The sequence below is a fragment of the Artibeus jamaicensis genome, unplaced genomic scaffold, assembly GCF_021234435.1.
Source record: "Artibeus jamaicensis isolate MK-2021 breed Jamaican fruit bat unplaced genomic scaffold, CSHL_Jam_final scaffold_847, whole genome shotgun sequence".
In the NCBI taxonomy this organism is placed as follows: domain Eukaryota; kingdom Metazoa; phylum Chordata; class Mammalia; order Chiroptera; family Phyllostomidae; genus Artibeus; species Artibeus jamaicensis.
Window position 1 is genome coordinate 31,381,356 of NW_026522057.1, and position 22,882 is coordinate 31,404,237.

Below are 22,882 nucleotides of genomic sequence, written 5' to 3' on the forward strand. Positions count from 1 at the left end.
CATGCTCAGTATCCTCCTGTCCCCCAGAGCCCCAAGTGTCCGTGGCTCCAAGGAGTGTGGTGATGTGGCCCGAGGTTTTTGGCTCACTCTCGAAGGGTGAAGGGGAGGCAGGCACGTGTTCTAGGCAGCAGGTGGGATTGTCAGTTTTATTGCAAAGCGGCCCAAGGTCACCAAGCGCCTCAGACCGGGCTTGCTCTTCCTCCCACCCGCCCTGAGCGGGGGAAGGCTCTGTCTCATGCTTGTGCACACCCACACACACAGGCAAACACATGACACCAAACACAGACACACTCCTGTGTGGAGGCACCCCAAGGCATCATACTTGCATGGATACACGCAGGCACACACACGCCAACACACATGTGCATGGGCGTGCTCACTGCCATCGCACGTGCACAGGCAGTCGCACCTGGAATGGGAATCCAGCGTGGCGGGGATGCTCCTCCTCCCTGCCCGGGCTCCTTGAGAGCTGTGAGGCCGCCAGTGGGCAGAGTGGCCGTACTGACCAGAGACCCTCATGTGCTCCATGCCCTGGGCCTGCTTGCCAGCCCTCGGGCTCCGATGCCGCTGCTTCCTAGGCCCTAGGCTTTGCTCGGCTGGCCAGGGAGGCCCTCCGGTGCTGGTCTGGTGCTGACCCTGGGCAGCCTGCCGCTGCTACAGCCCCCAGCTGAGACTAAGTTCAGGCTGGCTCAGTGTCAGGAGTCTTGGCAGACACACACTTGACCTAGCTCTTCGGCTGAGACTCCTGCCAGATCCCTGGGAAGCATCGCCGGCTGGGGCCCTGGGTGTTGGACATCACGCCTGTAGTCACCGGGCGACTGGTTGGTCTCTGGCTTGGGGTGGACAGCCATGGGCTGGGACCCCCGTGTGCGGCGGAGCCGGCGGCAGCCCAGCAGCAGGGCCAGGGCCGTGGCCTCGAGCAGCAGCTCCAGCAGCTCCAGGACGGAGAGGACGGACGAGCCGAACCACAGGCTCCAGAGGCTGCCCATGGCTGACAGCAGCTGCGGCACCTGTGGGCGTTGGGGGGCTGTGAGTGGCGCCAGGGGCCTCGTGCACGGGCGCACCCCTGTGTGCAGGGCCGAGCAGGGGCGGCGCCCCCTGTGTTTGGCCAGCTGCTGCCCCGCCCTGGCCCTCTCACCGAGTACACAGGCGTCTCATCCACCGTGCGGTAGTTGAGCTCCTGGTAGAAGATGTTCACCTTGGCCACGTTGCTCCTGGGGTTGGGCGGAGGTGGGAGGGGCTGGGCCTGGGGCCTGTGTGGCGGGGCCCCTCCCTGGGGGCCCCGGAGTGGGAGGCTGGCAGGCAGAGGGGCCAGGACGTGACCAGCAGAGGAGGTGGAGTGCCCCCTCCTGGGGCTCGGGCCCCCGGGCCTCTGTTTGCCCAGCTCGGCAAGGATCCAGTCCTGCACACAGAAAGCCCCCTGTGTCTGCTGCTCACCCCAGCCCTCGAGGCACTGCTGGCTGGTGTACGGGCAGGGACCCCGGGGGCAGAGGCTGGTCCAGGGCGGGCTCCGTGGGCCCCACATGTCCCGTATGCTTGTCCACCCCTCACCCCAGCCCTTCTGGGCACTCACCCTGGACTTGGAGGAAGGCCACCTGGAGGTCCCAGCAGAGAGCTTGTATGAAGACTCCCTAGCAGAGACAGACCCTGTCACACCCCTGCCCTGGTGCCCAGGGCGGGGACCCCTGGCCCCAGTGCTCTCCACTCACCTGCAGGGCCTGGGGCAGCGTGAGGTGCAAGGAAGCCGGTGGGTCTCTAGTTCTCTATAGAGGCGGTAGAAGCAGTGGCCTGGGGAAGAGAGGTCAAAGGAGAACCCGTTAGGAGTGACCCGGAAGTGGCCAGAGGCTTGCAAGTTGACAGGCAGGTGGGCGTGGGCAGGTGGGCAGTGGGCTGGGCTCACCCCAAGCTGGGTGCCGTACAGAGCTGCAGTACTGAGCCCCAGGGGGCAGGGGGTAGAAGTAGTAGCCGCAGGAGCAGGTGTCCAGCATCAACTTCTGGAAGCAGGAGACGAGGCAGGCCTGCAGGGACAGCAGGGGCCGGAGCTGGGGGTCCAGGGGGCAGCCGAGCCTCCCCCAGGGCCTGTCTACCTGCCAGCTGTCTGCCTTCCGGGCCCCTCCCCATCCATCCCCCGCCCGCCCCCCAGGCCAGCGCACCTGCATGGTGTAGGAGGTGTTGTACAGCAGCGGGACTTCCACACCCTGCACCCCATCCGTGCAGTGGCCGTAGGGGCTCCCGAGCCGGTGCACTTCGTCCTGCCAGGAGTGCGAGGCCTCTGTTCCACTGAACCACCCTCGCCTTGCCCTCCGACCCCAGGGCTGGGTGGGGACATAGGGACTGAGGGCTGGGGTCCCTCCTCCGCCCACCGGGTGGCCTTGGTACCTCTCGGATGCGGATGGTGGTCTCAGTGCCTGGGCGGATGCTAAAGCCTCGGTGCTCCAGGAAGGGGATGTGGTCGCGCTTGTGAACCATGACCTTGATGCCAGCCTCCGAGGACAGCAGCGGGAGGTGGTCCTGCTGCTCCGCCCTGAGCACTAGGCTGATCCCTGCAGGAGGCTGGGGGTGAGGCCTGGTGGGCTGGAGCACCCCGCCCGCAGCCCGCCTGGCCAGCACTGACCATGAGTGATGCCGGGGCGCTGTGCCGCCCACTCGCTGTTGAAGGTGTAGCAGCTGCCGTAGATGGGGTGGTGGAACGTCTGGAAGTGCCTGGAACCGGGGGCCACACTCAGCCAGGGCATATGGCTGGGGCCGCAGCCCACCTTATCTCCCTGGGGAGCTGTTTGTTGCTGTCCGGGTCTATGGCACCCAGGCCCGGTGGGTGGGGTGGAGGGAAGCAGCTGCAGCCCCGCCCCCACTCACCGGGCCTGGCAGTCCTGACTGTCGTAGCGGCAAGAGAAGACAAAGTGGTCGCCGTGGTCGCCGTGGCCGCGGGGGCCGTCCTCTCGGTCTACGGGCAGCGCGGCCAGGATGTTGACGTAGTGGAAGCGGTACCAGGCGCGCACAGCCTTCACACCGGACAGGTAGGTTCGGTAGAAGCAGTCGCCGCCGGTGCTGTTGCACTGGGGTGGGGGTGTGAGCTCAGCACAGGCCCGCAGCGGCCCCGCCCACGCCCACGCCCACCGCGGCCACGCCCACTGCAGCGCCACGCGGGGCACACTCACCAGCCTGAAGCCCACTTGGTTCTGGCCTTCCGGGTAGCTCAGCCTCTGCAGACGGATTGTGCGGTCCAGCTGGAAGGCGGACTCTGGGCCCGGCGCCTGCGCACGGGGGGCGTCCCCACTCCCGCTGAAGTTGAACTTGTAGAGAGCGTAGATATTCTCGCTGGCAAACTCGTCCAGAGCCTGCAGGGGTCTGCGCGCCAGTCTGGGCCTTCGAGGGACAGGTGAGCTGCGTCAGAGCCAGCCTGGGGCGCGGCAGGGCGGGGGGACACCGCCATCGGTCCCCTGGGAATCACTCCAAGCTTCACCTGGCTCTTCCTTTTCTCTCTCTCGTTTTTATATTTTCATTTTTTAAAAGATTTTATTTATTTATTTTTCAGAGAGTGGGCAGTAGAGACAGAAAGAGAAAATTTAATGTGTGGTTGCCTCTCGCACACCCTCTACTGGGGACCTGGCCCACAACCCAGGCATGTGCCCTGACTGGGGATCCAACCAGTGACCCTGTGGTTTGCAGACTAGCGCTCAGTCCACTGAGCCACACCAGCCAGGGCTTTCTCTCTTTTTAAAATCTCACCTGAGAGCATGGTTTTATTGACTGTAGGGCAACAGGAAGAGAGAGAGTAACATTGATTGGGCCTGCGACCTACCTAGGTATGTGCCCCTGGTGCACGGGAGCAACGCTCTAACCAGCTGAACCACCCGGCCCGGGCTGTTCCTCCTCTTTTAACTCCCACCCCTAGGTAGGGGTCAGAGGTCTCAGAAGTCCCTGACGCGGGGGTGGGGTGAGGTGGAGTCCTCCGCAGCCCAGGCACACCTGGAGCGGTGTCACTGGCTGCAGGGGTGAGGGGTCAGGAGCCCCGGCCCCGCCCCCAGCCTGCCCTCACCGGTGTGGGTTCAGGTCGCACAGAGTGACAGAGGGGAAGAGCTTCCGATCTGAGTGCACGGACATGGTCAGGATGACGGGGTGGCGCCAGTACTGCCCGAAGAGGAGCCCGAACTGCCAGTAGAGGGCGCCCAGGGCGCCCAGGAACAGCAGCCCCCAGGACGCCGCCTTCAGACGGTTCTGGCTGGAGCAGACCAGGCGGGTTGCGCCGTGCATGGTGGCGTTGGCGAAGAAGAAGGTGAACAGCTCCCTGAAGGAGCCGTGCAGCTCCAGCAGCCTCTCCCCCCGCTCCCCTTCAGTCTGTGGGGGCGGCGGGGGCGGCGGGGGCGGCGGGGGCTGGGCCTGGGGATACTTGCGGGTCCCAGGCCCCTCAGCAGCTGCTTGGGCCACTGCTCCAGCCTGCGTGGAGATTCAAACTTCAGCAGGGCCTGACCCATCCGGACCCCCACCCCAGCCTCTCTACCCGCCCCCCACTCCTGGTCCTGCCAGCTGGACCTCCATGCTGTCCCTGGGAAAGAGACAGTTGTCCCAGGACCGTTGTGCCCTTCGGCCCCCCAGTGGCATGGCCCAGGCGGCTGAACCTTGAAGGCTTGTCCCCACTTTGCCTGGCTGGACACCACCCAGCCTCCCCGGGCATGTCTTATCAGGGCAGAGCGCAGCCTGGGTAGTGGGGACAGGGACAGCAGGGGGCAGTGTTGGGGCCCTATCCGGCCCTGTTTGCAGGCTGGATGGCTCTCTGCTGCCACCCCCCAAGTGGGGCTGGGGCCACGGGGCAGGAGCAGGCCAGGCGGCGACCAGCCCAAGGTAGAGGCTGTGCTGCTTTGGTGGGCCCAGAGCCCGAGACTGGGGGGCCTGGGAAGGCCCAGCAGCCAGCGTGGCCACGTTGGATGGCAACTGATGGAGCCAGGCCGTTGGCCACGTCTGGGCCAAAGGTCAGGCCTGCGTATTGCTCAGTGTTGTGGGCTCAGGGTGGGGTGAGGTCCACCAGACTGAATCCCTGGGGAAGCCAGGTTTGTGGACCTTGGGGTTCAGGAAAAGTAGGTGGAGGGCCAGTGCTGGGGACTTGAGGCTCCAGAAAGTGGAGCCTCCAGGACCGGGCCCCCAGTCCTGCCCTGGAGGTTCCAGCGTTCCAAGACCCGGGACCTCCAGGCCCCAGGTCCCCCGGCGCACAGGCATGTGGGGCAGTGACCAGGCCAGGCATGCTGGCCCCAGTCCCGCGCCGAGTCACTGCACCGCCTTCTCTGGACTTTCCACACTGTCCCCATCTTGGTCTGAATCACTGGAGCTCCTCATAGCCCAGTGCGGCCTGCTGGGCTCTGGCCCTGCCCACCGACAGGTGGGGGGCGGAGTGGGCAGCTGAGAAGGGTGCTGAGGCAGGGGAAGCCCCTGCTGGGTCTCCACCTGCCCCTGCACCCCGCCTCCTGCAAGCAAAGGTGTACCCAAGCAGGCTGCTCCCATGTGTTCTGGGAACGTGTCTCAGCAAGCCAGCCAGCTCTGAGGGACCCCAGGTACGGAGTGGGATGGGTGGGCCTCCCGGCCCTGTGGCCTCAGGCTTGTGGGTCCCCGGCTTGCCTCACAGCCAACTGGGAGCACGTGCCACTACGGGTGCTGATAATGGGACCTGTGTGGCACAGAGCTCTGCCCACACGTGTGCCTCCGTCCCAGGCTCACTGGGAAGGCAGGACCCTCAGCCGTGTGTTGCAGGTGAGCCTGAGGAGTCTCTGGAAGGTGCCTTCCAACCCTGGTGACCACGCTGTCTCCCCTCCCCCAGGAGAGCAGCCCAGACCAGCCCCTCCCACGCCAGTGGGGGCTGCAGGGCCGAGGGGCAGCCCTGGAGATGGGGTCTCCAGGCCCACTTGGAGCCTCCGGGGCTTCCTGAGACAGGGCCACAGATGCACCAGGGTGACTGTGGGCCCCCCGGGGTCCGACACACTTCAGCTGACAGCAAGAGCAGGGTGTACACCCATCATACATTCACACACGTGTGAGCACGCACACTGAGCAGGGGCTGCCTGACGAAGGAGGGCTTCATGCCTCCCCAGCCCTCACCCCTGTGTACACACGTGTGTACGCTGGCTTGTGGTGACATGAGGGACACAACCCTCCACTTCAGACCAGGGAGGCCCCAGGACATGGCCACCCGATTGCCCCACGTGTGAGGGGTCCCACCTCAGGTACCTGTGCGGGTGCCTCCATTCTCCCGTAGTAGGTGGCCCGATGGTGGCAGCTCCTCCGGCAGGTGACAGAGAGGGATGTGGCCCAATGCTGGGTAGCCAGCCTCCTATTTATAACAGGCTGGCTTGGAGTGAGGTGTTGGGGAGGTGCCAGCGGCCCGGGGCAGCCACGCCTGCTCTGGACACGGAAGGGGAGGCCTTCGAGGACAGGGACAGGCTTCCTCCCTGTGAGCCTTTCCTGCCCAGAGCCCTGGAGGCGAGGCCTGGGGCTGTGACCCCGACTGGGGACAGGGAGTTTCAGAGGGAAGAGGAGCTCTGGAGGGAAGAGAAGGCGGCACCGGGTGGGGACCCCTTGGTTGCTGGATGGGCACTGACTGAGCAGACGTTCTGGCCCAGGAGGCTCAGGCCCCCGCACCGAGACGCCTGCTCTCCCTGCTCCCAGCAGACCCGGCGCCCAGCAGCCCGGCCTGCTCACCACAGCCTGCCTGGATCACTCCGCCAGCTCTGAGCACAGGTGTGCGTGGCCAAGGGATGCTGCCCGGCAGGTGGCTCTGCTCCCAGAGCCCGAGTGTCCCCCAGGGCCCGCTGCCCGACCCCCAGGATGGGCACTAATTGTGGGAACTTCCTGGGCCTGGGTGTGAAGGGGCCCTCGGTGGCCCAGGGCTCTTGGCTCGGCCCCCAGGTCACACAGCAAGGCCACCCGGCCTACCACCCACCAAGATGCCACACCCGACAACCAGACCACACCTGGCATGCTAAGGCAACGCATTACCCCCACAAATGGCACGCCACACACCATGGCCACGCACAGGCTGAGACCACACACCACATGCTAACAACACACAGCATGTTCATGGCCCAAATCACATGGTCTCTGAGGCTGAAATCCTCGGCCTGAGGGCCGTCGTGTGAGGCCACACAATTGTGGAAGGTAGGACGACCCAATACCCCTGCCCCCAGGACAATCCACCATCTCTGGTTCCACGGGGGGACCCAACATGTCCCCAGGGGACCCAGAGGCCTCACCCTGCCAGGTGACCAGAACCTCATCTGGGTCCCGGGTTGGAGGGGTCGGCTCCGGCCCTACTGCTCCCTCCCCAGACGTCCCACCCCCAGTCAGTGCCGAGGACCTGGGCTGGGATGAGGGAGGGTCCCCGAGCCCCAACAGGCTGTGCTGGGGGTCTTGCCTCTGAGGACATCGGGGAGAGGGAGCCATGCTGGGGGGAAGAACTCACCCCGGACTCACCAGGGTGTGGGTGTGAATCATGACCCTGTCACCTGCTGGCTGTGACCTTTCCCAAATTACTCAACCACCAGGAGTCCATTTCCTCGAGTAAACAGTGGGGCTCAGAGGTGGGAGCAGCTGATGTCGCAGTTGTGCCGACCCCCCTCAAGGGGCCTGCCTCAGAGCCTTCAGACTCAGCCAGGGCCTCCCCACTTTCCTTTAGGGCATGCGCCCTGTGATCAAGGTGACTGGGGGAGGTCACACTGCCCTGGGGGAGGCCCGTCAGCAGAAGAGGAAGGCCCCAGACCCTCTGGGTAATTAGGCTCAGTGTCACAAGGCTGCAAAGTGAGGGGTCTGGAGAGAAGGGCTGCAGCCTCCGAGGGTCCTGGTCAGCCAAGGGCAGCTTGCAGGGGGCGGGAGCCCTGGGCTTCCTGTGGGTGGGCGCTGGCTAGGGGCAGGCACGTGCCTCAGCCCCCTGCAGGATCGAAGTCAGAGCTGGTCTTCGCAGACGACTTAAACCCTTCTTACCTGGTCCAAGGGGGACACCTTGGTTGGGGGCCCAAGGTCAGCAGCTGGGTCCACACCCACATCTGGGTCACTGGGGAGGGGCCGGGGCCTCAGAGAGCGGCTGGGCCTGGGGGTATAGAGGACAACACTTCCAGGGCGCCGGTGTTTTGTGGGAACCCTTCAGATTCAGTGTTCTCCCCCGCAGGGGCTGCTCAGAGTTGGCCTGGGGTGGGGGTGGGGTTCTGATGCTACCGGAAGTCTGAGCCTGGGCTCTGCAGGTGCTGGGCGTCCTGGTGGGTGCAGAGGCTGGTCCCTCTGGAGTTCCTGCCCCGACTGGCGAATGAGGGCCTCCTCAGGGCCACTGCAGAGCCTCTCTCCTCCCCAAGCACCGAGCACAATGTAGGGCAGGGGTTCTGGCCACCACAGAGGAGGCGACCTGAGCCTGCTGGGGTGGGTTGAGCATGTGATGTTGTCACTGTGGGGCTCAGCGTCTGGCCAGGTGTCTCCCACCAGACTTCCTGTCACCTCTGGGCTGTCTCCTTGGTGCCCTGGTCAGACAGCCCTCTCTGGTCAGATGTGACTGCGGCCTCCCACTGCTGCCCTGGGTGGGGGCGGCAGCTGCAGGACAGGGCTTTCCTGCTTCTAACCCTTTTTGGCTTCCTGGCAGCTCTTATGGCACAGATGGTGGGCCTCTCATTCAAAGTGCTCAGGAGTGGATGCCCCTGTCCCCTTCTTGCAGCTTGGCCATCTGCCGTGCTCGCTGGCAGGAAGTCCCTACCAACGGCTGGCCCCAGTCTCTCCTGTTCCAGAGGGCAGCTTTGGAGTGGAAAAGGTCTCAGGCCTCATGGGCCACCATCCTTGCTGACCATTCCCTTCCCAGCTGCTGAGGCCACCAGCCGTACGGCCAGAGGGCTGGGGGGCCTGGGTCTTGCTGACCCAAGACAGCATCTGTGCATCTGGTGGGGTGAGGCTCCGGGGTCTCGGCAGGACCCACCAGCCACCCCTGTCTCAGCCACCTTCTCCTTTGGGGTGCAACTCGGGTGCTGGGGAGCAGCAGGCTGGTGGCTGATGCTGGGGGTTCTGGGCAGATCTCCCTTCCGCAGTCTCCCCTTTGAGGTGCCCCAGTGTGAGCAGGTGCCCATTTTTGCACAGAGACAAACTGAGGCTCTGGCCCCAACTGTTGCTGCCTGCACGCCACAGGGTGGGTGGGCGGGTGCCGGACACACTGTCTTTGAACCCCCAGGTGCCTGGGGGTGGGCCTCCCTTGTGTCCCTTTCCCCAGGCTAAAAACAGCTGGCCCTGCTCTGCTTGGGGGAGTGCTGAGGGGGAGGAGTGGAGGCCAGAGGCTTGGATGTTTTCTGGATGCGACAGCAGGAGGCAGAGCCTGGGGACCAGCCACCTCCAGGAAGGAAGCCGTGACGTGCAGGCAGAGTGAGTGGGCTGGATTCCCACGGGCTGACTCGCCTGGTGGCGGGCTGAGGGACAGTGAGCAGTCAAGCTCTGTCCAGGGACCAGGGCAGTCCAGCAGCCGCTACTCAGACCCGGTCCTGGGGCTCTAGAGGCGCCAGACTTGGGCAAGCGGGGCTGCCCACCTGCCCTCCGCCCTCCTGCGGTCATGGCTGGGCCTGCAGGTGCTCAGTGTCCACTGTTAGGTGTTGTGTGGTCAATCAGCCCCGAGAGGTAGTCGGGGCTGTGGTAAGGGTGCGGAGCTGGGGTTTGGAGCACTGCCATGTGGCTCTGAACAGCGATGGCCCCTACGGATCTGTCCAGGCTGACAGCCACCGTCTGCCTCGTGGTCCATATGCAGCATCTCTCGGGGCACAACCTGTGGGGGACGCCCCAGTCTGGGACATGGCCCTGTCCCGGGCTGTCCCTTGAGGAGGTATGGTGGGCAGTGCACTGGCCTACCCAGCCTCCCACTCCCCAGACACCCACTGTCCCACCCCCACCTGTCTGCCATCTTCCTGTCCCTCCAAACATTCCTTCGTGGCAGACGTGAGGTGGAGAGGCCTCCAGATGCTGCTGTCTGGGAACAGTACCCTCCCCTCCAGACCCCCACCCTGGCCTGGCCCTGGCCCTGACTGCCCCCTTGCTTGCTTCAGCCCCACTCCCATGGCAGGGTGGCCAAGCGCTGCCTTCCCCACCCCTTGGGCCAGGGAGGGGACCGTGGGAGCGGAAAGTGAGCCTCAATGCCTTGTCCACTGCTGCATAATGTCCCTATTCATGGGCAGGGTGGAAAATTCGGTCGGGTAACAGTGGAAGTATTTTTACGAGAATGGCTCTCCCTATGGGCAGGGGCTGGGCAGGCTTGCCAGTGGCAGACTCCACCTGGCAAAGGTTCCCACAGAGGCTGGACACTGGGCGCCCAGGACTTGACTCTCAGGGTCCCTGGGCCAGTTGGGTCACTGCTGGGCCAAGCTGGGGGCCTCTGTTGAGTGGGCAGAACTTTGAGAACTGGGGCCCTGGCCGGAGTGGGCCGATCGTTTGGAAGGTGGCAGGTGGGAGAATGGGCTCCTAGGGGTGCGTGAGGAAGGGCAGGGCTCACGCCGGCACTGCTGGGGTCATCCTTTACCTGGGCCTGGCTTTCTCTGGATGGCACACACCCCCTCTGGGCTAGAAACCCCTCGGCCCTGAGTGTGTTGGGATGGAGAGAGTACAAGGTGGGGGACCAGGGACCACTTCGGGCAATGTCTGCCCCCGGCACTTCCGGCTGGAAGAGGATACGGCCGAGAGATGCCAGGGAGGGTGATGGCAAGTTGACAACACCTGACGAGGGGCTCGGAGTACATCCCCGAGGAGCTGCCAGCCAGCGCGCAAGCGCCGACTGTTCCCTCTCCGGCCCCGCCTCGCGGAGCTGCCCGCCAGTACGCACGCGCTGAGTTCCCACCTCGCTGGGCGGGAGGGAGCAGCGAGACTTGAGCTAAGTTCTTCCGGCGGCCTAGAGCGGCCACCGCCAGCGAGCAGCGCACCGGAATCGGAAATGAGGATGGCTCTGCCTCACGAGCGGCCATCTTGGAAGCTGAAGAGGTTGAGGCGGCTGAGGCGGCGGCAGCGGTGGCGGCCCTGCGGCGGTGCTGCTGTTCCGCGCGGGCCCCACTCTTCGCTCCCTGCTCCAGCCTCGACCACGGCGATCCTGAGCGCGGCGGCGGCCCACGCGCGGCGACGGGGAGAGGTAAGTGCGCGCCGCGGGACTGCGCCGGCGCCTCGGCCGCGCGTCCCACTCGTCGGACCCGGCTCGAGTGGGGCCAGGAGACGCGGGGCCTCGGGGCCCCTGGACAGCCCGTTCCCGTCCAGTCCGCAGCTCGCGGGCTCCGGCCCGGAGCTTCCGTGCGCAGAACCCGAGGTCGGTTACGGCGGGGCGCCCGGGGATGGTGCTGCGGCCCGCTTGGGCGTTCAGCCGACCGGCACGGTGGGTGTCCCACAGAGGTCCCGGTTCGTGGCGCGCTGGCGGGCCCTTCCGGGACGAGCTGGCGGCGGTCTTGGTTTGGGGCTGTGTCCCGGGAGTCCGTTGGGGTGGGGGTGGAAGCCTGCCGTCGCCTCACCCTCACCAGTTAGCACCGCAAACCGCTTCCTAGGTCCCCAGAGAGTGAGGGCGCCTGGGGTTATGACCCTTGGGTGGCAGCCAAGGGAACGTTCGGCCGGTGAGTCGGGGAAGCCGGAGTCGGTGACTCCGCCCGGGCAGCGGGAGTGGGACGCGGGGCCGAGACCAGCTCCTCGTCTGCAGCCGCACCCGCCTCCTCGGCCGGCTCCTCGGGCCGGGATAAACCGCTGGTCTCTGTGTCGGTTAACGCCGCGTCGGTGGCCCTAGTTCAGATGCGGTTCCCAGACCTTCCCCGGCCTGCTCCTAGGGGGCCGGGCCGCGGCGCGGTGGGTGGAGCCGCCGCCGGCGCCGTTGGGCCCCTGCCGGGCGGCATTCACTGCCCGCGACGAAACGGGTGGTGGGCGGTCCGTCTTTGGAGCGAGGGGGCTTGCGGATGTCCCCGAACTGCAGGGCCCAGCGTGCAGACTGCTGGGGCCCGGGCCCGCGGCCACTGGCTTGCACGTCCTGGCGGCAGCGGTCTCGGCGGCAGGTCTGTGCTCAGGCAGGCGGGCCTCCTGGTGGAGACGCAGAGATCTCTCTGAGACCGGGGCGGGTGTGTCCCATGCCCGTCGAGTCGGCCGGCCAAGGTCCCTGCCACGCCGACGCCCGGCACCCAGCAGCAGGTCCACAGGGTGGCAGAGGTGGCCCGAGGGGCAGGGGCAGGGGGAACGGACGCTGGGCACAAGTCCGTCCCAAGGGGGTGGCTGACGGACCGTGTGTTGCAGCTGGTTGCTCTGCTTCAGCTCCAGGTGCCCTTCTGCTCTCCACAGCAGCCTTCCCTCCCTTCATGGTAGACACCTGTGGGTTCCGGCCGCCTGCAGGGCTGGGTGTGGAGGGGGACCGGGAGGGGCGCGCCTGAAAACCGTGGGGGGTCCCAGAGAGGCTGAGCAGGCAGCCTTTCCTCTGAGTCAGCTGAGTGCTTGAGTCGTGGATGTGGCTTTTAAAGATTAGGGCCCTGGAAGCCAGAACCAGAGGGAACCTTGTGCCTGGCCAGGCCTCGTCGGTTTCTTGGCCACTTAGCACATTTGTGTTGGGATCACCCAGTCAAGTGTTCTCTGTAGCAAACAGGGAACATGTCTGTAGCAAAGTGTTCTCTTTGGGGTGAGTGTTTAAAAGGAACAGAAGACTGTGGTGGCTCTGCTTTTGGGTGGTTGCTATGTTTGCTCCTGGGTGTTGGCCCAGGTGAGCCACCTGCCCCGGGGCTCAGGAGCAGTGGGGTGGGGGGACCTGCCCTCCCAGGCTACTCTGTGGCTGCTCCCAGAACCCCAGGGTCTCTGTGGGGCTTGCTGGGCACCTGCACTGTGTGGGGCTGGGCTTCGGGAGGCCAGGAAGCCTGAGAAGGGGGTTTGGATCTCAAACGACTGCCTGGGGGGGGTGGTTTGGGAGGTGGAGGAAGTGCTGGCTTTTTCTGTTTGGCTGTGACAGGATCTTGAAAGGTTGTGACCAGAACTCAGTGACAAAGTTAAGACTTAAAGTCCAAGATGGACTGAAAGGGGGAGACACTAGCAGCCAGGAGGCCAGTTGGGAGGTTGTGAGACCCTGCGTTAGGGTGAATGTGGGGGCAATGGACAGGGTTGGAGCAGGATCTAAGGGTGAGGGATCCAGAGCCAGCAGCAGAGTGGGCAGTGGTGCATACAGGAAGACCCTTGTGAGCCCACTAAGCTGGATGTTCAGTGGCGTTGATGCTCTAGGGAGGGTTCAGCCAGGCACTGGGCAGGAGTCCACAGATGTCTCTGAGGAGGTGATGTGACAGCAGAGGCTGCAGGGAGGGAGGGAGCAAGCCCGGCTGTCCCTAGGGAACTGAACACACAAGGGCTGAGAAGGGGCAGGCGTGGTGGGGGTAGATGACTTTGGGTTTGTGCAGGCAGGGAGGTCAGGGTGCAGAGAGCCTGGCCACCCTTGTCTGGTGCTGTGGAAGGATAAATTGAGAAAGCTGAGTGGCAGAGTGTCAGTGGTGTGGGGGTGAGTGGGGTGGGTATGGCTCCTTCTGCCCACACCCAGTCTGCCACCACAGTGGCCTGGATGTACCCTCTGCCTTCCTGTCCCTGCACACCCTACGTGTCCTTCGTGTTTCTGTCCTGTGCTGGCACAGTGGTTTCTACACTTCAGTGTTAGCAGTACAGCTTTCTTACCTACCTTAGTTATGAGACACTCCGGTTGGGTTGGAGCTGTTCTGGTGCCTGTGAGAGTGGGGCGCCCTGTCTCCCCACCACCATCCCCTCTGTTTCTGGAGCAGAGCAGAGGTGACCCAGGCCATATGCTTTCTCTTCCATCATGGCCATTGCTTCACTCCTGGTCCCCAGCCTTCTGTGCTGCCCTGCACTGTCCTGTCTCTGCCATCTCATTTGTCCCATGCTGTCCCATCTCATTTGTCTTGTGTTGAACCAGCAGAGTGACCTTTCTAACACAAGGTCTGTTGCATCTTAAGACTTTGGCCTAAGACCCTTCTGAGCACCACTCGGCGGCCTGGCCTCCCTGGCCAGCCTTATTAGTCACCACATACTGTGGCTCCTGATGCAGTGATCCAGTGCTGTTTCTGGGTACAGTCCTTTCTTGGGTCTTCTGCCTGGAAGACTTTCCTGCCCAGCACATGCACTTGAGTCTTTCTAGGGTTCCCTGTCCCTCTCAGGTCTCTGAAAGAGGCTCTCTGTACCCCTGTTCCTTCCACACACTGTGACAGTGGCACACGTGCTGGGGATGTGATGGCGGGCTTCTGCAGAGGCTGCTGCAGGCATGTCCTGAATGCCGTGGTGTCCCGGAGCACAGAGCTGCAGCAGTGTGCAGTTGCCTGGGGTCTGGTCCAGGCTTCAGACACCTCCATCCGTGAACACCTGAAAGTAGATCAGGTTTTTAAAAAACACTCTGCATCTGAATGAAGGTGTGGCAGGGTAGATGACAAAGGCAAAGCTGCAAGGCCATTGGCGTCTAAGGGGGTGGGTGAAACTGGACAGTCTTCAGGCCTTGGTCCGGCCGAGAGAGACCTGCTCTAGGGACCATCTCAGGCTGTGGGCGGAGACGCGGCGGTGCTGTGTCCTTTTCCGCTGTTAATGTTCGCGTTTATGTTTCACAGATGAGCAACAACAGCACTAAGAGAGCACCAACTACAGCCACTCAGCGACTGAAACAGGACTACCTTCGAATTAAGAAAGACCCAGTGCCTTACATCTGTGCTGAGCCCCTCCCTTCCAACATTCTTGAATGGTAAGGCTCTGCGTCATCAGTTACCCTGCACCGCCTGTCACCCAGATTCCCTGCGGCCTGGGCCGGTGGGCTTGGTGCTCCTGTCGTGGTTCAGAAAGGGGTGTCTGACCCGTCTGAGGTGTCAGTCAGACATTGTGAGGCCTGAAGGCATTCACAGTGGTAATCAGGCAGGACACAGAGCCTTGACCTTGACCCCTGCACTCCGGGTTGGAGAGGGTCCTTCTGGGAGAGGTCTGGGTCTGCAGGCCGACAGGGAGGCTTTGGTGCAGGCCTCAGAGCTATTGGAGGAGAAGCTGCACTTCTCTACCTTCCTTCTCTGCCCTTTGCTTGTGGGCTCGGAGAGTTTGTGACAGAGGGGACAAAGGCTCTGATCCTGTAGCTTCTGGCACTGGCCCCAGGCTGGTGACATGAGGGGACCGTGCCTTCTGAACATTTGCTTCAGAGTAACTTCTTTGCTGTGTCAGAGTGTGGGGTCAGGCGCCCTGGCTGGTGTAGCTCAGTAGATTGAGCACGGGCCTGTGAACCAAAGGATTGCGGTTCGATTCCTAGTCAGGGCACATGCCTGGGTTGCAGGCCAGTTCCCAGCGGGGGAAAGTATGGGGTCAGGAGGCTTCATGCCTTTGTAGAACTGTTGCCCTGGCCAGGTTTGCTGGTGTTTTTGTCAGAAATAAGGTGTAGGGCTAAAATACTAAGAAGCATTTTTTTCTTTGAAGAATGTTTTACATTTTGATTTTTAAAAGTGCTGCTCTAGCTGATATGGCTCAGTGAATTGAGGGCTGGCCTGTGAACCGAATGGTTGCAGGTTCAAATCTCAGTCGGGGCTCATGCCTAGAGAGTGTGAGAGGCAACCATGTATCTCTCACATATTGATGTTTCTCTCCCTCTTTCTCCCTTCTCCTTTCTCTAAACAAAAGTAAGTAAATCAAGTCTTTTTTTTTTAACTTATTTTTAGAGAAAGGGGACAGGAAGGAGAAAGAGTGGGAGAGAAACATCAATGCATGGTTGCCTCTCATGTGTCCCCTACTGGGGATCTGGCCCACAACTCAGGCATGTGCCCCGACTGGGAACCGAACCGGCAACCCTTTGCTTCACAGGCCTGTGCTCAGTCCACTGAGCTACACCAGCCAGGGCAAATCAAATCTTTTCTTAAAAAAGCAATTTAAAAGTACTTGAACTTCTAAAATTTTTTTGAAGATTTTAATTTTTTTATTTTTAGAAAGGGGAAGGGAGGGAGAAAGAGAAGCAGAAAAATATTAATGTGTGGTTGCCCTCGAGTGTCCCCCACTGGGGACCTGGCCTGCAACCCAGGCAAGTGCCCTGACTGGGAATCCAACCGATGACCCTTTGGTTTGCCGGCTGGTACTCAATCCACTGAGCCACACCAGCCAGAACTAAAAAAATTTTTTCTTTAATCTGAAGGAAAAAGATTTAACCGAGTTAAAAAATTTTCAGATGGGACAGGTATTCAGGGTTCTGAGTTACCCTTCTTGTGCCCACAGCAAGGCCAGAGCTGGCAGGTAGGGACAGGTCTCAGGGCCACGTGGGCCTCAGCACGTGAGGGGATGGCAGTGTCACTGTAGAGCTCTTCCTGCCCCCACATGACAAAAATCAGGTGTGGCCCCAGGGCATTCTCAGGGACCCACTCCTCCTTGTGTAGAGTTGGGGTCCCCAGGTTCGATCATTTGCTGGGAGGACCCACTGCTAAGGTGTAGCACAGTGAAAAGTTTTAGTGGGTGGGGCTCATAAGGCTCTCTGCCTGGCGCCCACCAGAGCTCCAGCTGCCCCTTCAGGAAAACAGGCTTCCTCTGCAGATCCAGCCCCGGCCACGGGGAGGGCTGCAGTGCCGGGCCCCAGAGCGGGGAGCGCGCTCCTGGACAAGGCCTGTCCTCTGAGTGCTGTGCTGCTTGGGCCTCACTTGGTGGCCCTGGCGCTGCTGGGCTCTCACCACTTAGGCGCTCTTCTTGTCCTGTGTTCTCAGAGTGGCAGAGGAATTGGAGCAGTGACGGATTCAGGCACCGGCCTGGGTGTGTCTGTGCTCAGCTCTGAGGGCTGTTCCTGGTCCACTGACACAGGATCACAGCTTTTGTTGTTGTTTTGGGGGTAAAATGTATTGAGCAGCAGATAGCAGGTGTCTGGTTTGCATGTTAACACGTGTGTGTGCGTGTGTGTGTGTGGTCACACAGTGATGGAAGCGTCGGCTGCACCAGAGCCTGAAGGGCTTTGAATGGCCTTGCTGGTTGGCCCTCGACCTTTAGTGTTCACAGACTGAATGTTGGTGCATGTCTGGTTTCGGTGGCCCTGCAAACCACTGGCCTTGGAGTGACCCAGGTTTGGGGACTCGCCACCCCCAGAGCCGGCTGACTGTCCTCTCTCCTGCAGGCACTACGTGGTCCGAGGCCCTGAGAAGACTGCTTACGAAGGTGAGTTGTTGCTCTGAGTTGGGCTGGGGGCAGTGCTGCACCTGAATAGACCTTGACTGTTAAACGCAAGGTGTAAACGTAAATAATACGCTTTTCACATTGGACTTCCTTGGAATTCATTTTAGTGATTCTCCAAGTCTTGGAGGTGTGTGCTCGGTTTTGTCCGTGTGTCTTGGGGACCGTCCATAAGCACTGGAGTCCCACCCAGTCTCTGACGCCTGTGGGGTCGGGGCTGCAGGAAGAGTGAAACGCGCCGGGTCCTCCTGCTGTTGGTGAGGGAGGGTGCTGTCCAGGGGAAGATGGGGTGTTGGCACCTCCCTCTGGGCGAATCCTGCAGACGCAGCGGGGCCCCTGGTGTGTGTGCACAGGGCCTGTCCTGGGTCAGCGGGGCACCTCTGCTCTCCTGACTGCTGATGCTGGTGCCTCCTGGGGTCCTGGTGTCATGGACAAAGTAGACCTTGGAGCAGTCAGTCGGCAAGTCCCTTGGTAGGGGCGTGAGTCGTGGCCAGGCCAGCCCGGGGCACAGCCGCATGCAGCCAGGCGGGCAGTGCCTTCAGCTTTCCAGCCGCCGGGTCCTGACTTGAGGCGGCCGGAGCAGTGTGCGGGGTTTGCAGATACCCTCACTGGGAGAGCGCTGTCCTCAGAAGAGAGTGTGAGGGCCCCTTGGGGACTCAGGGTCAGCATCTGAGGGGGAGGAGGAGGGCCTGCACCCTCGAAGGTACTCACTGGCCTCCCAGGACTCCTCTGTTGCCGGGGGCCCCCCTCTGGGAGGGTCTGCCCCAGGGAATGTGTGTCCCAAAGTGGGTGTGTAGGGGTGGGCGTGTTACCAGGACTGGGAGCATCCCTGTGCCCAGCAGCTGGGTATGGGCTTGCTGATGGCCTTGTCCAGGCAGCGTTCCTAGAAAGACGGCCTCAGAACAGTGCACAGGCCGTGGTAAACACAGGCTTAGCAAACACAGGCACATGTGTTAACAAACTTGACTGAACCAGCTGGGAGTCCCCCCTCAGCTCAGCACTGCCCTCTGCTGCCTTCTCTCGGCAGGGTCTCCTAGGGACCTGTCAGTTGCGGGTGGCTCTGTGGGCTCTGTGTCTGGGCTTTTGAGGACCCTGAGGGTATGACTGTCCTCCCTCGTTGCTCCTCTTCCGGCTCCTGGGCGTTCTGACCCGTCCTTCCCCATCTCTCATCCTCCTCTCCCATGTCTCCTGCTGTCCCTGCTTGGGCCCACACTGTCCTGCTCTCTGGCACAGCCAGGCCCTGCGGTTCACAGCTGCCCCCCTTTGCCCAGCACTGCCGCAGACTTGCAGCCCTGACAGAGGTTGTTGTGCACACGCACAAGCTTGTGCTGAAACGTTCATTCTGACATTTACAGGGGAAGGCGAAGGACCCAGTCCCCACCCTAAAAAGAGTAAAGTGGGAGGAGTCCTTTGCCTGCTGAACTGCGTCTGCAGGGGGAGGTGTGGAGACAGGACGGGACTGGGTGGAGGACGCAGGACTGTTGCCTCGTTGCAGAAGCGGGTCCACGGGAGGAGGTGCCCTGCCACCCGGACCCTGGAATGCAAGCTGCTGGCGCGTGGTCTGCACTCCTAGCGCCCCCTTTCTTCCCGCCCTTGGGGACACCTCTTGCGGCTTCCTCCTAGAGTATAGGCCCTCCTAGAACCCCCTCTCTACGGTGTGGGGTGTCCGTCTTCTGCCCGAGTTTGCACTGTCTGCCCTTGGCTCCTGCACAGGCCCCGAGGGCAGCAGGTGGCAGCTGGCTCTCACCTGGGGTGGTGGCTCCCTATGCACCGGACGGGGGGCACTGGGTTCAGTGCGTGTGCTTAGAGTTCGGTTTTCTTTTTTAAGATTTCATTTATTTTTGGCCCTGGCTGGTGTGGCTCAGTGGATTGAGACCCATGAACTGAAAGTCACCAGTTTGATTCCCTGTCAGGGCACATGCCTGGATTGTAGGCCAGGTTCCTGGTTGGCGGGCGCATGAGAGTCATATATTCATGTTTTTCTCCTTCTCTTCCTCACTCCCTTCCTCCCTATCTAAAAATAAGTAAATAAAATCTTTTAAGAAAAGGTTTTACTTATTTTTAGAGAGAAGGGAAGGGAGAGAGAGAAACATGTGCGTGAGACATACATGGATGTGTCTCTCAACCCCTGCGCTGCCCCCCCCCCCTCCCCTGGACACAGCCCACAACCCAGGTATGTGCCCTGACCCAGAATCAAAGCAACAACCTTTTGGTTCGCAGGCCACAGCTCAGTCCACTGAGGCACACCAGCCAGGGCTCGGGCTTTTCTGAGTGGTCTTGAGTGGGCATGGGCTCTGAGCACCATGCCGAGTATCCATCTCTTGCTGGTGGGCTTATCTGCCTATTGAGCTGGCCCCACAGGTGACCCTGGGAGTCGAAGGGGCAGTGGGCATGTGAGGCAGCCGGGGCACTGCAGCCACACGGGTGCTGGCAGGCCCTACTCAAGACGGGCCTGGGGCAGAGCCCTGTGGGCCCGTGGGACTGGTGTGTGCCAGTCTTGGAGGCAGGGCCATGCCTGAGGGTGAGGACAGGGCAGCGCTCCTGAAGCCTCACTGAGTGTGCACACGCGTGCATGCGACACGCCTGCATCGCCAGTCTAGGGCGGCCCCAAGGCTCTGCGTTTCTGGCAAGCTCCCGGGGACTGCCTAAGAGCAGGGCTGTGAGGCCTGGGCGGGGTTGGAGGGGGTGAGGCCAGTTGGGCTCTGGGTCAGTTGGCAGGTGGGGCCAACGGGTTACGCAGATGGAATGGGTGTGATAGGGGTGGGTGACCCCAGATTTTAGTCTGGACAGTGGAGAGAATGGAGTTGCTGTTTGAGGGAAGCAGCAGGAATCTGGCTTGGACCTTTTGGGGCAGTGTAACCCAGGCATGGGTCTGGAGTTTGGACAGGGGCTCAGAGGTCTGCCCTGCCACCTGGAGAGTCGTCACAGTCCTCATGTGTCCCATGGGTCCAGGTGAGACCCCAAAAGTGCGGTCTGAGGGCAGGGCCGAAGGGACCCCTGCACTGGGGGTGAAGACAGGAGACCTCTGGCGGGCAGGGCAGGAGTGGTCAGGAGGCCTGAGATGTGGCCACCCCCAGTGGTGGGAGGTGACCTGGAGAGAGAGCAGTCCCGGCATGCTGCCCAGGAATTGTGCGTAAGAGGGTGCAGGTGGCAGGAAGCAGACGGCGTGAGAGTCAGGGCTGCGTGCTGTTATTTTTAAGGTGGAGAAACAGCAGGCTGGCCTACTGCTGGGTGTGGTTTGGTGGTGGAGCAGTGGTTCGGGACGGGGGACCTGGGCACAGTGAGGGCTGTGCTGTGGGCAGGTGGGCATGAGGTGGGGGACCTGTGGGCTGGAGTGGGGGTAAGTGCAGGCTCAAGACCCAGGAGCTGCTCTGTGGACTGTGACAGGCGCTCTCTCTGTTCTGACGCAGGTGGCTACTACCACGGAAAGCTGATTTTTCCCAGGGAATTTCCCTTTAAACCTCCTAGTATTTATATGATAACCCCCAATGGAAGGTTCAAGTGCAATACGAGGTAAGATGTCTCTGCCCTGCTCCAGAAGCGTGACTGGGGTCATGGCAAGTGTGTGTGCTGCTGAGTGGGCCTCTTTTTTGCAGGCTGTGTCTTTCCATCACGGATTTCCACCCAGACACGTGGAACCCAGCCTGGTCTGTCTCCACCATCCTGACTGGGCTCCTGAGCTTCATGGTGGAGAAGGGCCCCACCCTGGGCAGCATAGAGACGTCAGAGTTCACGGTGAGGGGCAGGGAGTGAGGCTGGCGAGTTGGGGACCCCGGCCCGTGTCCTGCTCCCCAAGCATCAGGGAGCGACCCCGGGCCCTGAGGTCCATTGGGTCCCTTGGGGTCCACCCAGCTTCCTGGGCAGCCCTGCGGACTGAGGGTGTTGCCTCCAGGTGCGGCGCCTGCTCTCTTGTTGACTGGTGTTTATTTTTCTGTTGTGTGAGTGAGCATCCAGGTGGCCATCGGGAGCTGATGGGGTGACAATGAGCGTGTCCAGGATGCCCAGCAACAGGAAGATAGCAGCCGGGACGATTTCAGACAGTTGAGGGCAGCCCCAGGGCTGACACTCTTTCTTCTCTTTCTTCCTAGAAGAGACAGCTGGCTGCCCAGAGTTTAGTGTTCAACCTGAAAGACAAAGTCTTCTGTGAGCTCTTTCCTGAGGTCGTGGAGGTGAGCGTGCGAGCTGGCTGTCAGTTTGGCTTCCCTGGGTGGGAAACACTTTCAAATTTGGTTTCTCCCAGAGGAAATGTATCCTGCAGACAGAGAGCATGAAAGGGTCCCTGTGCCCACACTGCATTAGGTGCAGCAGATCTGCCCCCCAGAGGTGCCCGGGGACTAGGGGGATGGAAGTTGGGTCTGGGAGAGGTCAGGGGGCGTGGGGACGGGGCCTGTCTGCACAAGGCATAAAGCTGGCCACCTGGGCGAGGAGGTGCTGGGTGGGGCAGGGTCCTGCCGTGAGGGATGAAATGCCCCCAGGTCCTAGCAGTCATGAGCCAGGCGGCTGGGCTGCAGGCAGTTCAAGGCCATAGTGATTGGGTTCCTAGGGTGTGTGGCTCAGGCCTGGGCCCGGGAGGCGCAGCTTTGGTGGTTCGCCAGGTCACTTTTCCTGCACATGTGCGAAAGCAGGGCTGTGCCCGGGTTGAGCCCACCAGCAGCCACCCATATTTCAGGGTCTTCGTGGGGGACCGTGGGACCCTCCCTGGTCCCAGCGGGTCTGGCTTATTTACACACCTCTTTGTTTCTTGCTGTTCTCTCAGGAGATTAAACAGAAACAGAAAGCACAAGACGAGCTCAACAGCAGGCCCCCGGCGCTCCCCCTTCCAGACGTCGTTCCGGACGGGGACACCCACCACGCCCAGAACGGGCTTCAGCTCCTCAACGGGCACGCGCCCGGCGCGGGGCCGCACCTCGTGGGGCTCCAGCAGGCCAACCGGCACCACGGACTCCTGGGCGGCGCCCTGGCGAACTTGTTTGTTATAGTCGGGTTTGCAGCCTTTGCCTACACGGTCAAGTACGTGCTGAGAAGCATCGCCCAGGAGTGAGCCGCACGTGGTGACTGCGGAGGGGTCAAACAAGGGACGCTGGGCCCGGGCTGGACACTGGCTGGCAGGATGCACTGTTGAGCACAGGGCAGACCACCTGACTCTCCTGGGTTAGTGTCTTAAAAACCGTTGAGAGGAAAATGAGAACAGCCGGAGCGTGTGGGTCGGGTCTGGTACATTCAGACATGCGTTCCCGGGTCTCAGGGTCTGTGGAGCTCGGGGGTCGAGGAGGAGGGGCCTCACGCTTTGGTTTTATACCACATCTCCTGTATCGTCTTTTGGACCTGTTTTAGTAAATCTGTTTTTCATTTTATAGATTTGGTCACTTAAAAATACAAAACTCAATGCCTATCAAACACACTGTGTACATTCTTAGTCCGGCGGTGCTCCGACCCACTGGGCAGGGGCCGGTCCCAAGCTACGCTTGTCCGTGTGGGCCTGGGGGCCAGTCGTCCATGGGAGGGCCCAGGAGATGGGTTGTGTCCCCTTAGAGGGGATCAGGCGCCTGCCACGAGAGCCTGTGGTCTGGCTCCGCCAGAAGCTGAGGGTCTGCTCACGGTGACCACCAGGTGTCGCCCTTTGCTTCCTGAAGTGGCTGGGAGCTGTGGGCAGAGCTGCCCAGCGCAGTGGGGCCTCAGCCCCCTCCCGGTCCTGGGGCCCCTGGGGCTTTTGCTTTGAACT

The 22,882-nt window shown here is 62.0% G+C and overlaps 2 protein-coding genes across 2 annotated transcripts; one reads left to right on the forward strand and one right to left on the reverse strand.

Moving 5' to 3' along the window:
- Positions 1–167: 167 nt before the first annotated feature.
- On the reverse strand, positions 168–14,345 carry SCNN1D (sodium channel epithelial 1 subunit delta). The gene is made up of 15 exons (XM_053660195.1): positions 14,178–14,345; positions 11,773–12,039; positions 10,914–11,434; positions 7,966–8,071; positions 4,040–4,437; positions 3,159–3,366; positions 2,857–3,056; positions 2,615–2,703; positions 2,380–2,543; positions 2,154–2,252; positions 1,901–2,018; positions 1,710–1,788; positions 1,574–1,631; positions 1,139–1,402; positions 168–1,010 (listed from the first exon to the last, which is right to left on the reverse strand). The coding sequence occupies exons 1-15, from the start codon at positions 14,343–14,345 to the stop codon at positions 696–698; spliced, it is 3,054 nt and encodes a 1,017-aa protein (XP_053516170.1). The 3' UTR covers positions 168–695.
- Positions 10,950–22,557, forward strand: UBE2J2 (ubiquitin conjugating enzyme E2 J2). Its single transcript, XM_037146881.2, has 7 exons — positions 10,950–11,116; positions 14,595–14,725; positions 17,105–17,145; positions 20,571–20,673; positions 20,757–20,895; positions 21,249–21,329; positions 21,917–22,557. The coding sequence occupies exons 2-7, from the start codon at positions 14,595–14,597 to the stop codon at positions 22,199–22,201; spliced, it is 780 nt and encodes a 259-aa protein (XP_037002776.1). The 5' UTR covers positions 10,950–11,116; the 3' UTR covers positions 22,202–22,557.
- Positions 22,558–22,882: the final 325 nt, after the last annotated feature.

Excerpts from the sequence above, each read along its gene's own strand:
- UBE2J2 (XM_037146881.2), top strand. The coding sequence starts at position 14,595 with ATGAGCAACAACAGCACTAAGAGAGCACCAACTACAGCCACTCAGCGA. Across the intron at positions 20,674-20,756 it reads AGGTTCAAGTGCAATACGAG|GCTGTGTCTTTCCATCACGG; the intron begins GTAAGATGTCTC and ends TCTTTTTTGCAG. Across the intron at positions 21,330-21,916 it reads TCTTTCCTGAGGTCGTGGAG|GAGATTAAACAGAAACAGAA; the intron begins GTGAGCGTGCGA and ends CTGTTCTCTCAG.
- SCNN1D (XM_053660195.1), bottom strand. The coding sequence starts at position 14,345 with ATGGAGGTGTCTGAAGCCTGGACCAGACCCCAGGCAACTGCACACTGC. Across the intron at positions 3,057-3,158 it reads ACCAAGTGGGCTTCAGGCTG|TGCAACAGCACCGGCGGCGA; the intron begins GTGAGTGTGCCC and ends CCCCCACCCCAG. Across the intron at positions 1,632-1,709 it reads CGCTGCCCCAGGCCCTGCAG|GGAGTCTTCATACAAGCTCT; the intron begins GTGAGTGGAGAG and ends TGTCTCTGCTAG.